The sequence below is a fragment of the Styela clava genome, chromosome 2 (assembly GCF_964204865.1).
Source record: "Styela clava chromosome 2, kaStyClav1.hap1.2, whole genome shotgun sequence".
Lineage (NCBI taxonomy): Eukaryota > Metazoa > Chordata > Ascidiacea > Stolidobranchia > Styelidae > Styela > Styela clava.
The window spans coordinates 19,109,761-19,126,567 of NC_135251.1; the positions used below are offsets into that span (position 1 = coordinate 19,109,761).

The 16,807-nt window shown below is 34.4% G+C and overlaps 1 protein-coding gene and 1 long non-coding RNA gene across 4 annotated transcripts; one reads left to right on the forward strand and one right to left on the reverse strand.

Moving 5' to 3' along the window:
- Window positions 1-840: 840 nt before the first annotated feature.
- Window positions 841-13,736, reverse strand: LOC120335945 (uncharacterized). Of its 2 annotated transcripts, XR_005568734.2 has the most exons (6): window positions 13,615-13,736; window positions 12,883-12,944; window positions 11,927-12,027; window positions 10,152-10,260; window positions 7,250-7,334; window positions 841-3,339 (listed from the first exon to the last, which is right to left on the reverse strand). It is a non-coding gene; the product is annotated as an uncharacterized LOC120335945 (long non-coding RNA). The 2 variants fall into 2 exon arrangements; XR_005568732.2 differs by lacking the exon at window positions 7,250-7,334.
- LOC120335923 (uncharacterized) lies at window positions 3,763-7,360 on the forward strand. 2 transcript variants are annotated; one of them, XM_078109682.1, is made up of 8 exons: window positions 3,764-3,840; window positions 4,148-4,225; window positions 4,696-4,783; window positions 5,009-5,070; window positions 5,747-5,824; window positions 5,997-6,077; window positions 6,488-6,547; window positions 6,709-7,359. In XM_078109682.1, the coding sequence occupies exons 2-8, from the start codon at window positions 4,210-4,212 to the stop codon at window positions 6,765-6,767; spliced, it is 444 nt and encodes a 147-aa protein (XP_077965808.1). In that variant the 5' UTR covers window positions 3,764-3,840; window positions 4,148-4,209; the 3' UTR covers window positions 6,768-7,359. The 2 variants fall into 2 exon arrangements, with proteins under 2 accessions (XP_077965809.1, XP_077965808.1); XM_078109683.1 differs by lacking the exon at window positions 5,747-5,824 and having other exon boundaries at window positions 3,763-3,840; window positions 6,709-7,360.
- Window positions 13,737-16,807: the final 3,071 nt, after the last annotated feature.

A 16,807-nucleotide genomic window follows, 5' to 3' on the forward strand; every position in this document is an offset into this window, starting at 1 on the left:
ATGTTTTGTTACTATAATTCAGTGAAGCGTCGCGGGCCGGATTATAGTGCTCCGCGGGCCGGATCCGGTCCGCGGGCCGTAGGTTGCCGACCCCTGGTATACCACATACTCAAGAATGTCTACAAAACGTGCAGTGTTTAAATGAACTGGCAGTATCGGTAACCATCTCCTTGAATCCCACTACCGTTATGGATCCGCGCGATTCCAGCCATTTGGCTCCAACCGGTTGCTTGAGCGAAGGCGTCAACCGTTAGCAGAAAATCCTGGGCGCCTACCGGCTTGTTTTTTTTTATAGAATTTACTATGCCTTGACTCGACTACGCGGTGTTTAGAATTTGCTGGAACTGGAGATGACTCGTGAATCGAAACTCAAGGGTTATAAACAACACAATACTGCGCTCTTCGTGAATTCAAATTTAGGATACCCTGGCTTTGGCTAATAATTTTAAAATTCCCACAATGACGTATTCGGACCAGTAGGCTATGTTTTTGCCACAACTGGGGATCGACAGTATCACTGTATTTCCATTCCAAAACGGGCGGTGACGATAAGTTGCCTAACTGAATTTTAAGCTTGAATTTTGCAATTAGTTGAAGAAATTTGGTCATAATGTTTTGTGATTCTATGATTGATTAATACTTTTAGTCTTTTAATGTTTTGTGTCAATCTCAATTTTATTTTTGTTTGTAATAAAATTTTTCTGGCGATTAAGAGGTTTTATTTGTAGCAGCATTTGTACAATGATGGGTTTTCGAATATCGTATGCGATTGTTTTTCCATATTCGTGGGACACGAAATGGTCACAGGTATCGTTTTAGCGGTTGTCTACCCCTATGCGTACGCGCGCCTTCTCTTTTGCACTATTGAGATATTTTAAAATGTTATACTTTGAAAATATTATTTAAATTTGGAATCAGTCCTGTATTTGAAAGAGATACTAACAATGTCACCAACATAGTGCAAAGGCACGCTTGGCTTGTGAAATAGGCAAGGCGTATGGCGCGTTGAGTTTCGGATGTTTATATTGGGCTGATCGAGCTCTAATTCAATGTCATTCAATCGTATATTTGTGGGGATGTTAACAAAATACAGACAATATTACTAAATAGAGGAAACAAGTATTAAGATTCACGGACTGAAATGTTGTGGCCAAAAAGAGAATTTTTACATCATTCAATCATTTATGTGACAACCTGTAATTAGATTTTTGCGTTAAGGTATATTGTATAAAAATGAAATTTTGTACAATTTTTTAAAAATAATTAATAATAAGTGCAAGTTAGGATTAATTTGACTGATTACCTGATTACCTGATTAACTGATACCTCAATGCCGTTCACAAAACATGACATGGGCCACAGCGAAGATCTGATAGACTTCAAAAGCAGCAGCAAACGCCATCAAATTGAAGTGCTTGCACAAACAATGAGAGTAAACGATACCGTCTCCCTCAGTAAATACACATTGGCTATTTTAACAGGTTCGATCAATTATATATATATATAAAATGAGGAACTGAAAAGTTTGAGGCATATTTTGATATCTAGACCTACTGGATAACATTGAATTACCAAAAATATATAAAGGATATCCGTAATTTTAGGACTGGCAAACTAGGCGATTAATTATTAGCTTTAAAACTGATTTTTACAGGGTTATACAAATAATCAGTTGGTTTATTTTTTGATTTGTATAGTTCTTGGCTGAAAAAGAGAAATTGAAAATAATATTTCATCATTTAAAAGCTTGAAGCTAGTTTTAAATATGGTGAAATATATTAAGAGCAGTTGTGGAAGCGCCAGGCTGGATGTGTCAACAAGGGCATATCCCTAATTTGTATAGATAGCTCTTACAATCAGGTTTTAAACACCGCGTAGGTAATGGGAACTAACTTTATTTGAAGATTTTCGAGCAATCGATCGAGGGAAAATAGGTAGGGATATACCCTAAAAATAACTCGTTCTGTTTGACTTGGATCAGATATCGTCATCGTATCTATTGTGTCAATTTTAAAACATGGAATGAGATCCCATTGTTACACTATTACACCATTGAGTGTACATTGTGAATTGTCTTGTGACACTAGCTATCTTAAAGCCAATGAATTATCGACAGTAATTCAACAGGAACCAAAACGTTATAATGTTGTGTGGACATATGGAAGCGAAACAAACAAATAGACTACAACAATAAAGAAGCAATATTAATTTAATTTTTAACGTTGTTGTATATATAGTTACCAATGAAAATAAATAAAGAAGAATAAGCATTTTAACTTGACACTGTTGTTATAAACTAAAGTGAATATATACAAATGGTTCACAACCAATTTTAAGAAATAATATTACTTCTTTTTTCAACGTCATCCTACTTGGGAGAATCAATAAAACTAAAGAAATCAAGGTCATGCATTCGAAACTGACAATATATTCTATTCGAAATGCCACATACTGTCATGTAAAGAATGCGCCGTTTCGAGTGATGATGATCACTCTTTGAGAAATCCAAAATGAACAAATTGCGATGTTTGTGAGTATAATGTTTGCTATGAACAGATAAGTAGGCTATTCTCGTCTCATGTAAGGCCACGAGTTTCTACTAAAAAAAAATTAAGCAACACAAAGCTGGAAGTTGTAAACAATCAATGATAACCTAGAAACTGCAAATCGCCAATTATAAATCTTTTGCGTTCTCGATTTGTTTTACCTGTTGTGTTAAAACGTTTTAAATTAAAAAAAAGAAGATGATTACATCAAAAATGCATACATACGTACTTTGATGATGTACTTTGCGTGATATATGATTGTATCATACTAAAATTGGCAAATTTTATTGGCAAATTGACAAAACAGTTGTATGTTATTAAACCCAACATTTTGTAGGATTTTATAAAAACGAAACTAATTAGATGCGATATATCCTTAATCAAATTGGAAAAATAGAAAAGACACTTTGATAACGTTTACAAAAATGGAATGAGCCACAACGTGGATATAATAGACTCTGAAGGCAACAGCAAACGCCATCAAATTAACTATTTTGCGGAAACAATTAACGAAAAATGATATTGCTCCCTCTCTCGGTAAATACCCACGTGGTAACGCACTTGTGCTTGCACAAGCAATACCTATATAAAGCTACCTTTCTCGGTGAATACCTACGTGCTATTTCAAGTTAAATAAGCAGCTTTCTTCTTCCTCTTATGAATCTATATAAGCCAACCACGACAGGTCCAACGACTCGAGCAAGGCCAGGTCAACGCCTTAGTTTGATTTTGTCGAACTCATACCCGAACAGATTGAGGGAATTATATAACGTGATTGCATTAGGCAGAAATTCTAAAAGAAAAATATGAATAGATTAATATATGTTATTTATATTTTGAACAAGTCACCTGGGAATGGACTTGCGAGCGACAAGTCATCCTTGAAATGGAGTTTGAGCTTTGGGAAGAATCAAAAAGCTATTTTTCATCAGTATATATCAATATAATTGTCAAAAATAAAACAAATGCTGATTTCAATGTCTGTGGATTAAACGTTCTGGTTTGTTCGCTCCTGTGTCTGATATTTGTATTGTCGAACTGTTGTTATAAACGGAACAGATATCTATCTACAATCTACATGCAAAAAATTTCAAGTTTTCTTTGAGGCCCGATCGAGAGAATACGCATACTGTCTATCTATTTGATTGTATACAATATATTGCGTTGAAGATAAATTAATTCATTCTCATTTCAGCGCAAACGTGACGCAAAATTAATTAACGATTTATAAATTTAAAAAAAAAATTAAAATAAAAAGGTAACAAAACAGAAATGGCGAACCAGGATACAAAAGGTTAGGATATTTAAGATCTTATTATTTTTCAGTACAATACGCTAGAATTTTCTATCATAATTATGAAACAGATAATTAGTTATTTATTTTTTATTTTTGGTAGTTTTGCTCAACATGCCTTAGTTTCTACATATCTTTGCTGGTATGAAGATAATATTTTATTTCAAAAACATGATTTTTAGTTTAGATAGAAAAGACAAACAAACTTTAATCAAAAAATTCACAATGAATTGAAATTTGTATGATTCAACCTGACCTCGTACCTGAATAGTAACCTCGTTATATAACTATTACTCTTTTTAACAAGGAAAATTAATTGGTATGAAGGTGTCTGGCGAGGGAACTCTATAGCTGACACGAGAAGGAAATATGAAGATGGAAGTTGGTAATATCATAAAAAAATATTTTTTTTTAGTCTGATATTAATCTGTATACCAGTATATTAATGATCATCATACACATTATATATTTTGATAATTTATTTTAATTACACAATGCCATGATAGGAAAGACATTATATAAATTCAAGAAAGTTGCCAACAATTTGAATGAGGTTTACAAGAAGAGACATAAATGTACCACGTGTCTAATCTCACCTTGTGACATAGACTACAAGTTGAAATATACGATGAGATACTCTAAAATCGGGTCTCAAGCTTGGGAGAATTGTGATAATACAATCTAGCGACATACACGCAAGAGTAGTGTAAATACAAATAATAAATACAAAGCGACACCTATTAGTCCGGGCATCGTTATATTGTTCTCAAATCCAAACTGAAATATATATCACGTGAGAGTTGTATATATATTACTCTAATAGAACTAAATATATTATATAATTTCATGAAAAAGTTTCAACCAACGGCAACGAAGCACATGGAATACTTCTTGAAAATGGAGGAAAAGCGAATATAACGGAGAAAGCCAGTGCTTCTATCAGAGGGGAGTTCTGTGTTAAGTGCAATTGTTTTCTGGAGGAAAAAGCAAACTATTGAAAAGAAACAAATTTAGAATGATGAACATAAGATAGTTTAAAATGATTTTTCTATTTGAAGTTATTTATGCGTTTTTTCACATTAGACGTTAGGAATTGGAACATTCAATACGTAGTTACCGAATCAATTTAGCAAGTTTTTTATGAATAATTTCGTTTTGTTTATATTTCAGTTGAAAATCTGGAACAACCACCGCGAGGCCAAACTGAGGCTTCTAGAAATCAGAAACAAGGTTTTTCATATGATAATCTAATGATTTTTTGTGTATTAAAAACTTAGTATTAGGGCTGGGCATTTCCGAATACCTGATGGTTTCAGAATCGAATCGAATATGTTTTTCGAATCGAATCTCGAATACTTAGGTCCCTAAGGAGATATGAAATTGTTGTATTTTCTTATTGTATTAGGTACTCCAGACACATAAATTATTCTAAACATAAAATACATTACTCATGCAGTTTGCTGAGCGTTCACACACAATAAAAACACGTTTACATCAATAACTCACTACAGAAAAGAGTCATATGTCAGAATTGCGTTGAAAAAATATGGCTTCAATAAAAAAAAATTGAGAAATTTACTTCGACCATCCGCGGAAATAAAAAAAAAAGATGGCGGCGATTCGAAATTTTGCTCCGAACCGATTCGATACCTATTCGAATCGATTCGAATATTCGATTCGGAATGCCCAGCGCTACTCAGTATTGAACAGGGTGAATGCTTAGAATGAGCTACACATGCAGTAGAAGCATTAAACAAAAGTTAATAATAATATAGCAATTAGTAAAATACATCTAAAGATTGTATATTGTTAAAAATCCATTCAGCTTCAAAGATTCATTTTATATTGGTCTATATATTTTATTCCAACTCAAATAACTAATTGTAATAATTAAATTAAAATTTAGCCAAAGCAACTGGGATAACAGTGAGAAACGGAAGCGAATTGGTAATGACAAGAGAGGGCAATGCGATTATTTCCGTGGGTAAGAATAACTCAATATGCATTTTGATTTATTATTTACCAAATTCTGAATAATTGAGATGAGATGCAGAAAAAAAACAATATCCATCCACACTCAGAAAATTTTACTCAAAAAAAATACTCTATATCAGCCAAACACAGGCATATAAAACTCGCCAATTTATGTTACACAGTTGCAAACGGTGACGCTAAGGGCATTGATATTAACAAGGGGACAGCAGTTATAACTGAAAGGGGTAACGCTAGAATACAAGGTATGTATTTTTATATTTTTAATAGCATAATTTGTATTATTGTTCCGTATTTTGCTGAAAAATCAGGAAGGTCAATAGCCTTAGTTTACTGAACGCACTACCTCACGCGAATGTTTTAATTCGCAAACATTGTACGAGCGGTATGAAATTATACAAACATATATTTATATAAACCGCTTGACGCTTGGTAGTTAGTTGGTAGTATGACTTCCAACATTTCCCAAAGAAATATTGAAGCTGACTACGAAATTGGCATAATTAAATCGCATTGTTTCACTTTTGACAAGTAAAGTCGTCTACTTCATCTTATTGAATATTGAAAATGCGACTATCAAATTGTTTTGGAATCAGAATTTATTGTTATTATTTCATTACCTTACAATCTTTTTGAACAAATAAACTTTTTATAGTTGGATCCCAGCACCATATGCTGCAATATCAGAACGAGGTTTCTGGATCTCAACAAGAAGGTTAATATCATATTCTACATTTTAGTGAGCGCTAAATGTTGTCCTAAAACTATCTTTTTGTATTCATAAAAATAGATTTGAATAACTATAGAATTGAATATGATACTATTTTCAATAATGAATAAAAATGATTCTGAAGTTATTTTTCAAACAATTTAAAGATACATCAGTCCTGCAACAAAAGGTTTATATCAAAGTTAGAAACTCTGAAAACACGTAACTGAACCAAAACAAGTGAATCTAACAGACAAAGTTCAGAAACTACTGGATGAATACGGCGTTGTCGAATATTCCATCTACTCCGGAGAAAGAACATTAGACGCCAACATGACTTTTAGGGAAAATGAGGTCAAAGAAAATGATGTATTGACTGTCGGAAATGAAGTGATTGTAACAAGCAACAATGGAAAACCAAGAGATATTAAAAACTAACCATTTCCGTTAGACGAAAAACTAATAGTCTATCTGTTATGCTATAATTTTTGAATAGTTTATTCCAAAAATTTTGATCCAATGATTTTTATCACCTATCATAAAATATTATTTTTCAATTTGAGCTATATGAAATACATAGCTATTTGAGGATGATTCCATTTCATTGTTATTCCTTTGTTTTTATTTTAGCCGATGTGGAGAGGTGCTTTTTGTTCATTTTTTTTTCTGAATTCATTCCTTTTATGCGCGGTGCTTTTGCTTTATTACCTAATATTCCTGCATACAGGCAGGGGCGGATCATGTTCCTTCGGTGCCCTAAGCACTAAAGAAATTGGTGCCCTTCATGTGTAATCTGAAAACAATAAACCGCATATTATATTATAAGCCGTATTATCCATTAAAATCAACATTAAAAAAAAATTCTTACGAACATTTTTAGTTTTATATAACCGATATATATCGGCCGCAATGTCAGACCGATATATCGATTGAGTTCTAGGGAGGGAGATGGAGGGAGGGAGTGTGACGATGAAAATTCATGCGTCCAAACTCAACGTGAATCGAAATACCGAAGGATTCAATTTGCAACTGTACTTTAAAATTTTACCGGTGCTAGTAGGATGGTTCAAGATTGTGAGGTTGAAAGACTGCAATAACTTTTGAGGAGGTCTCGCGGACCGCAGTCGGGGAAAATTCAAAATTGGTTGAAATATCGTGAGTTTACTCACTTTTAATTTGATAAACAATGAGAGTTTATCGTTCCAATCAGCCTATTATTATGTTGCATAGGTGGCGTTCTTTTAAGGAGTGCTAATTTACTTGCCGCAATGAGCGGATTTGTTTGCTTGTCTTTAAGTAAAATGATATGGTTTGATTTATTTTGCATAAATTTATGTTGATTGCATATTTTAATTGAATATGTTATTAACCTGCCTGTTGGGTTGGTCGTAAACTTAAGCAACCTTCAATATTACTATATCAATTCATTTGGACCTCTACATTGCAAGAATTATTTACACGTCTATCTCTACCATACTGGTATCAATCATTTGTTTTTATCACCACACAATTTCGTCGTTTCATTTAGCACAATAACTCGTCTATATCGCACTTGTGCATGTAGACTGGTATTTCGTCGACTGCAATATATTTCAAGCATATTCACAGTGGTGGGGTTGTTAATTATTTAAAATATCTGGCAGGTTATACATCAAAGGAAGGTAATAGCGCGAAGTGTCACCGTCCAACACGTTATAGGCTTCTAAAGACTAATCATAAATACTAAGTCGCTTATGTTCTACGTAACATATCGACCCACTCTGTTGTATTAGCTCAACATATATGAACAAAATCGCGTCACGAAACTAAGGATTGGCTCATATAAATTGTCACGTTTCTGGTTTGAATATCGAGATCGTCGCCAAAGGGACCCTAGAAAGAGAATTCTCTATAGAAACGATTATTTGCACAAGTTTACATGCAGAATGAGATATACGTATGGTGGTGTTTGTAGTGTGGCTTACCATCAAACTATCTCTTTTGTTGAATATAAATTTTATTGGTTCTCCTCAAGCACGACTCTCTTGTCAACAATAAATTTTATTAATTCTTCTCAAGCGCGAAAAACGTTTTCCCCCTTTGTGCTTTTAACTTGCTATACTGCGTCATGCTAGTCAGCAATTTCTTTGGTGTATCTACGCTCACTCGTGCATGATGTTGCAAAGTAAAACTGACTACGCTCACCCAATTTTCAAAGAGATGCTAATTGTACAATATTCTGCCTAAAACTCAGCTATTAAACATTTACAACGATACTTCAAACACTCTTACGAAAATTTCTCCCTTGGGGTATTAGTGAGGAGGTTCTCAAAGTGCTCCGTGAGAGAAACTTGGGGCTCCGCGAGCCATTCGATAACTTATTAAAATAATGACTTGGCTAATTTTGTGACTGTCAAAAGAAGTAATAACATCGTTAATAAAATTTGACATCAGTAGCGTCGAAATATGAGAACTAGCCCAAATTCTAATGTGACATGAGTTAGATCGCAGTGGATAAAAGTCTTTTCTGGAGTAAAATATTCAATTCATAGCCGGTGCAAGCATTTAAAATGTCTTATCATAGTAATTTTCGTTACGATTATTAAAATGAGAAATCACTATTTAAAAACTGCATAAAATACGTCCCAAACTGCCAACTATAAGTAGACGGAATCATATTTTGAGGTTAGTCAAATTTGATTGTTTTTTAGGCACTCAAAATTATTTAAAAATATGGACAAAATACGAACGATTGTAATTTATATTGCAAAATAAATTGATTTATATATTTTGCATTAATTATCTTATATATCGCCACATACCGAGAAAAAGACGTATTGGGCTCCGTCGGTAGTTTTAAAATAGACAAAAGGTACATCGCGCGAACAATTTACTGTGTTTCGATTTTAGTTACTATATTGCATAGTTGTACACATTTTAAAGAAATCCTAACATATCACAAATTTACAATGTCCAAAAAGCGTTTTCAATCTGATACGAAACTGCTAAAACAAAACTTATGATGAAATTTTCCGTTTTAGATTTTAGTTTTGATATTTTATAATGCCGCTTTTCAATCAAGAAATTGGCTACGGATTCACCTCTTTATCATTTATTCTTAGCTTCTCTCCACTGATTTTTATAATATAGTATTCTAACTTGTTTCGCACACTGAACTCTTAATTCCGCACAAGAAAAAAAAGTTATCGTCGGCCTCGTAGAGCAATACAGGCATATGCCAAGGAAAATTTGTGATTCAGAGAGAATAAGCACATAAATTGTTTATTAAAAACACGTCACGCTGAAGAAAACTATCGGCGATTCTACCAAAATGTAATCGCGTAGGTTATTAAGACTTTTTCAGTATTTTAAAAACACCAAAAGGGACCCAAAATTTAATATTATGTTTTTTGAGTTTACATTCTTAATATATTTAATTTATCTATAAAATTCAAATTTATTTATGACTGGTATTAAGCCTATTCAAAATGTTCACCCTTTCAATTAAGTAAAGTAATTTTGACTTACTTAGGAATAGTAATAGATAACAATTTCAAACTTTATTGTGGGGATCCGTAAATCATGGTGATGAATGTAAATTAGGAAGATTCAAAAGATTATGATAACATACTTGCTCTTTAGACTCAAGGCAGCCACCTCTCTCAGTGATGCATAATCGGACGAATAACTCCGCATATCTTTAGATTGTCTTTCCCGCTTTCAAGAAGTGTTTCAGAAAGCTGAAATTTATACGAGATAATGAAATGTAGGTAAATTTTGTATAATATTGATTTGAATTAAATATAGTTGTTCGAACTATGTCATTATTAAGTTTTAAGTTTACGGGAAATGTAAATTTGACAGGAGCACAGAGAAGCTATGCTTATACTTTAGAACCTAAAGTTTCCCAGCGTTTCCCAACCCGAGTCCGCGGTCTCAAATGAGTCCGCGGAGCGTTTGAATGAGTCCGCAACAAGCCAGAAATTCACTGCGGGCTAAAAACGTTTTTGCGAAACTTAACTATCAGCCAAGTTACGATTTACGTTAGAATTTACATAAAACATAAAAGGCAAGTGTATTCACACATAACATTATTCGAGACAATAATTACAGGTTAATGAGTAGATTTTGGCATATATTCGAATATTCAACTCTTAGAATAGCAATTTACTATTCGAAAATTTAGTAACAGGTCACGCGTCGCTTAATCAAACGATTGGATTTCAAAACTCACTTGCGGATTTCCGACGAAAACACACGCTTCGATAGAGTTCGTGAGTACGAACAACGACGAATAATTTTTTTTCTGGTAGGTGTCAAAGGTGGCAACCCAAATTTTCTAAATTGAAAAGCGGCAATACAAAATACTAAAAACAAAACGGATACAACATAAGTTTTGTTTCTGATTGTCCGCGGCTCTTTTAGCATTACAAATTGCAAAATTTCGGGTGATACCGTAGTATACGTACGTACCAGGGCATTTTTTCTTAGGATACCTTGCCTTACTGTCTCCACATTGGTACGTACAGTACTGGAGCGCCGTAGATGTTGCACAAACAGCTCAGATTTGTCGAATTCACAAAAATACGAATCAAAACAAAATATAATCGGGCCCTTTACCACTTTGATATTTTCTGAGTATTATTGCTTTTTTTCGTCAACACAATGGCAAATTAAAATCATCACAATTAACTTAATAGTAAGGCAAAGCGATGAATATGTATTTTTAATCTACTAATAAACTTTAAATATATTTTTAATAAGTACTAAATCAAGTTGAAACGTTTTGGAACTTTATAGCAGAAAGTAGGATTTTCCTAACGGCGATAGCAAATTTGCAAGATCGCAAAAATATGTATCAAAACTAAATATAATCGGGCAATATATTCTCACATTATTATGTTCGCAGATTGCCGTAGCAATTCGAAAAATTAATGCTTTCATCTTGTCGTAAGTCGACGCAACCGCGAGTTACCATGAACACAATTGAATTAAAATAGAAAGACATTTTAAATTCTTGTCGTTGTCATGGACTGAATATTGTGCGACAGAAACGGCCGTTATAATACTACATATAATGCAATGCGTGGCAATATTGTGTCTCGACTATTGAGTGGGAACGAAAAAAGCCTAATTTTATTTCTAAAAAATTACCCCCGCCTTATTCACTTGGACGAGTCAATAGCCAGAATAAAACGGTAGTTGAGCGAATCATGTTATTATGAAATTTTGAGGTTGTAATTTATAGAAAATTATATTTGACAGACGGAACAAAACTAGGCTTATACTTAATATATTAAAAGTAATAATTTGTCTGTAGATTTCCCGAAAAAAAAAATTACAATATATATATCCTTTATTTATAGACATGTAAATTGGAAGATTTCAAATGATTTGGTTACATACTTCCTCTTCCGACGTGATAGGTCTCCATCTCACTCAGTGATGAAACTTGGAACTTGGCGAATTTCTTTTGGTGCAATGATATATTGTCTTGTTTTAAAACGCTGAAAATCAATATATGTCGTGATTTTGTGTAAGCCAATTCTAAATTTGAATTAAACTAAATTTCGTTGAGCCAACTATGGCATTTTCAGGTAGTTCATTTACACAAATGAACATATTGTACCTCATTGTACTGTAACATATTGTACCTCATTTTGTATTCTTAAAGTAAGACTCTTTTCTGAATATTTTCTTCAAAAATATACGTAAGTTTTAATAAAATACGTAACGGGTAAACGCCACCCAATGGCAATAATTTTGATGACGTCATAGCGAAAAAAAAGTAATAGCCTTCTGGAGAAATATTTTATATTTAACCACTGAAAATTTTGAAGCAATTGGTCCAGTATTCGAAGAGAAAAGCGATTTATTTAAAATGATGGAGACAAATAACAATAACAACAAAATTTTGAAACGATCGTTATGTCCACTAAACGTGTCCAACAATAAAACACTCAGTGTAGTTTTATAACTGTTTCATGGAGTATATGACTAATTACCTCTGATCAATAACTTGTAGCCTTATCACATTGTTCACGGTTGGGATCGCAAACTGGGGTTCGCTATCCAGCAGGGAAGCGCGCAACGAATTTTAGGGGTCGCAAAGAGTACACCAATTTGATACGAGGTATTATATTTATAGTACTTTTTTGGACTTCTACAATTATTAAAACTTGAGCAAAATCTGAATCTCACAATTTCGAGAAAAAACACACGATCAAACAATGCTGACTCTGATCGCAAGACCCGGGACGCGGTGCGCTCGCATCGAATTGTTTAGCATTTTAAACTTAAACAGTGGTATACAGGAATCAATGAGCGTCGAAAGTCAAATAAAATGTTTAAATAATATTTACTTGTAATATTTCCCGTTCGTTACTTTGTGTCTTTGAATCTTCAACCTTTAACATTTCTGCACCTGAAAAAAGTTAAGATATTGATAAATAAACTATCGCAGAACTATAGCTAGCATATTCAATGGACAGCGAGACTGAATCTATCGGATCTTTTGCACAAAGCTCCCGCCACGTTTTAAAATGACATATTAGTAATTATTCATTTGGGGTTAGGAATGATTGAAAAATTTGAATTTCCAGCGCAATCTGCATTCCTAACCTACTAATCATCTTATTTTGAACGTTGGTAGGGTCTTTGTACAAAGATCCAATCTATACACAATAATATATCAAAGTAAAAAGGCTACCGCGAATCTCTATTAAACCATGGATTTTGCACTACTTTTGCAAAAGTTTTGAAAGTTATGCATTACATTCATGTAACGCGTACCATGTTGAATGCAGCTTACGTAGTTACGTAGATCAGTGCATTACGTTTAACTTTCTTAATATGATAAGTTTATGTATTGCCATATAGCATTTAAGTTTGGCCTATTTGTGAGGAAACGATGGAACCCGCTATTAGTGAGTTCGATACAAAAGAGAATCATCCATCAATCTAGACTTCTGTATTTGGTTAATAATTTCAATTCGTATAGGCCCGAAAACCTCTAATTTACCACTTATACAATAGTAAAATGAGAACAATATAATAGCAATGAAAACACTAGGTATAAAGAACATTTAGCTCACCTGAATATTGTTTCGAACTCACTGTCATAACCCACAGTCAGCCTATTCATACATCCTACACAAAATCAAACCTCATTTTACTACGAACATTCGTGACTGACTAAAAGCGATGTCGCTTGTGGCTTCCCGCGCAAAAGTATATGACGAAAAAGGCTAACTGATTGTTTGCAATCAAACGTTATTAACTGATTACTTTAATTATTCCAGGTTGTAGTTACGAGCCGATCACGCTTCTAACGCGTGATCTCAAAGATGCAGAATGCAAATGACGATTGGGATTTGCTTCATACATCGTATAATACCTAGTTTACAGTAATATTCTCAGGATCATTTGTACCAAGTCCTACCCCAAAACAACACCCCGCCCACGCTCGAATTGAATAGAAATAGTAAATATTCAGTTGAGGTGAGGGATGCAGATTCAGCCGGAAATTCAAATTTTCAAATCGTTTCTAACCCGAAACCCTAACTGCATAATTACTTATTTTTTATTTTAAAACGTGACAGAGGTGTTCATCTCAGATCACACATTTTTGCATCAGTGACAGAAGCTTAATACAAAGAATCCAGCAATTCCATTATATTTGTAGAGTAAACGCGCACGTGAATGTCATCAAAAATGTAAACCTCCCACAACTCAATGAAAGAATAACGGCCTGTACAAGTTTAGCGTTATATCAATGCATTCTCTGCTTTGGCGTACAAATCTTAGCTCATTGACTTGCGCAGCCAAGAATAATTTTAAGTTTTCGTACATTAACGTGCCGGCGATGTCGTTTAAAGGGAGGTCATAATGTGACGTTGTTTCGATGCTTACTGTATAGTAATTTCTTCGCCCAAACCAAACGGCGGAGACATAACATCAGCAACAGCATTAAAGAAAATATATAAAGCCTTCAGTTATTTTGCCGCTTCAAATTATATTCTCTCGTGACAGATATATATTAGTTGTAAGCAAACCAGACACTGTGGTCTAGGCCTAGGGTTATGGTGGGCAAGAAAATGCGTTTTCTCCTAGTTTTCCAAATGTCAACTTTCTTTTGACACTCATTTTATTGCAAATTGTTATATTTGAGTAATTTAAAAATTTGTAGCTTGAGCAGGCATAGTGCTATCGTCAAATAACAACAAAGTCCGCTTAAGTTGGGATTTCGGGACCTAGCTAAAAAAAAAAAACGGAATTGCGTGGCGCTAAGTCAGCTCTGTGTTTCGTCACTGTTGTCACATGGCACACGCTCGAAAACAGAGCAATGTACTTATTAAAATAAAGACACAATACGTCTATACAGATTAGGAGTTACCTGACGCAAGTTAAAGGTGCGAGTTGAGATGAGAAGCGCGACTCAACTCATCGGCTTGGTCCTGTCTTCGCAAGACAATTAATTCTCATTGTACCGATCACAGCTCACTGAACGCCATTCTCATATTGGCATCGTCTTGACGTTTATAGACACAGCATTGAAATCCCGTGATTTTACCAAACATCATTCATGAAATCGGAATCAGTAAAAGGGTTTGAATTTCGGGATCCCAACCCCAGTTTGAATAGCTAAAATAACTCAAAAACGTTCTGCCATTATATACAAATATATACACGCTAAAATTGTTCTGCGGACCGCACGGAATGTGTCCGCATGCCAGGGTTTGGACCGGTCTAACTTATCAAAACATTCGCGACTTCGCTGACCACTGGATTGTTGAAATGCGATCGCGGAACCGCCACATAGTGCGACATTTTTAATTATGATGATGTCGCTACACGAAACTTCCGAGTGAATACGAATCCAATGGAGCCCAAAGAAATTTTGAAATAAATAAAATAAATAGCCTAGTTGTAGCGGCAAAAATATTTAACCATAATGCAATTGGTCCCATACAAAAATGCAACAACACGGTTAAGGAAACGACTTATAGGTCTATTTCGTGTCCAAGAAATAAATTTCAGTGTTTATTTTTAATAACGAAGGTGTACTGTATATGATACTTGAAGAGGAAAAATGAGCGACCGTTTTGAAGTCTGAATCGTCTGATAAACTTTCTAATAACAGCGATAAAACCGACTATATAAAATTATGCTATATATATTTCTGTCGTGCCCCTCTCTGCTTGGTGCCCTAAGCACGTGCTTATATAGTTACTTATCAATTTTAATAGGTAAGTATTGATAGGTATTATTTGTCTGTCTGGTTGTTTGTCTGTTAGATGCACGCGATATCTCACGAAGGCGTGGTTGAATCTGCGTTTGCATGTGCATTCATCATATCTCGGACCAGAAGCCTATTGATTTTGGATAAATTATGTCGTATAATTAGCGAGTTAATAATTAATTAGTGATGAAGAGATCTAGATTTTTACAAAGCGAGAGATTTTCGAGACGCGCTGAATGTGTGTGTGCGTGTTCGATGCGCAAGTTTTCACGCTAGCGAGTCAGAGCGAAGGATACACGCCGCGAGATCGTATCTCGTTACTTATAATTACTCTTTAAAGTTTAAGCAATGTCCATATCCCTCTATCAGGTTCGGGGTTGCAGAATTCCTCACCAAAACATCGCTAGGCTGGGCTTGAATAGCCGTCGCAACCCGGGTTAGCGCCGTTGTATTTGACACAAAATAAAGGATTGGTAAATAGGCTATTGGCTGGAAACTAATCGAAACAATCCAGTTCGCATTTGCAGAATTCTTCATAAAAGTATTTCCTCGAGTAGTATTTCGACGACGACATGGAAGTTGGCTATTGTTTCCTACTTTTTTGATATTGACTGAAAACTAATCAAAACAATCTAGTTCGGGTTTGCAGAATTTTTCGAATCGAAACCGCAGTTTCTGTTTTAGGGGAACCCCTAACTTCCGATAGATAAGTCTTCGGTCTCTGACCGATATTCTCGTCCAATGGTTAATCCAGCGCTGCATACAGGTATTAAACACCTGCGTAAATAAATGGAGCTTTTTAAGCAATCGCCCGAGGGAACAGAGGTAGGGATATACCCCTAAAAACTTGTTCTGTTTGACTTGAATGAGATATCGTCATCGTATCTTTTGTGTCAAATTATACCATGGAATGAGATCACATTGTTTTCCTATTACACCATGGAGTGTACATTTGAATTGTCTCATGACACAAACTTAAATCTTGCGACGCAATCTTAGAACTAACAAATTATCGACAGGAACCAAAACTTCTTTATAAGGTTGTG

Excerpts from the sequence above, each read along its gene's own strand:
- LOC120335923 (XM_078109682.1), top strand. Across the intron at positions 6,078-6,487 it reads GGGTAACGCTAGAATACAAG|TTGGATCCCAGCACCATATG; the intron begins GTATGTATTTTT and ends AACTTTTTATAG. Across the intron at positions 6,548-6,708 it reads TTCTGGATCTCAACAAGAAG|ATACATCAGTCCTGCAACAA; the intron begins GTTAATATCATA and ends AACAATTTAAAG.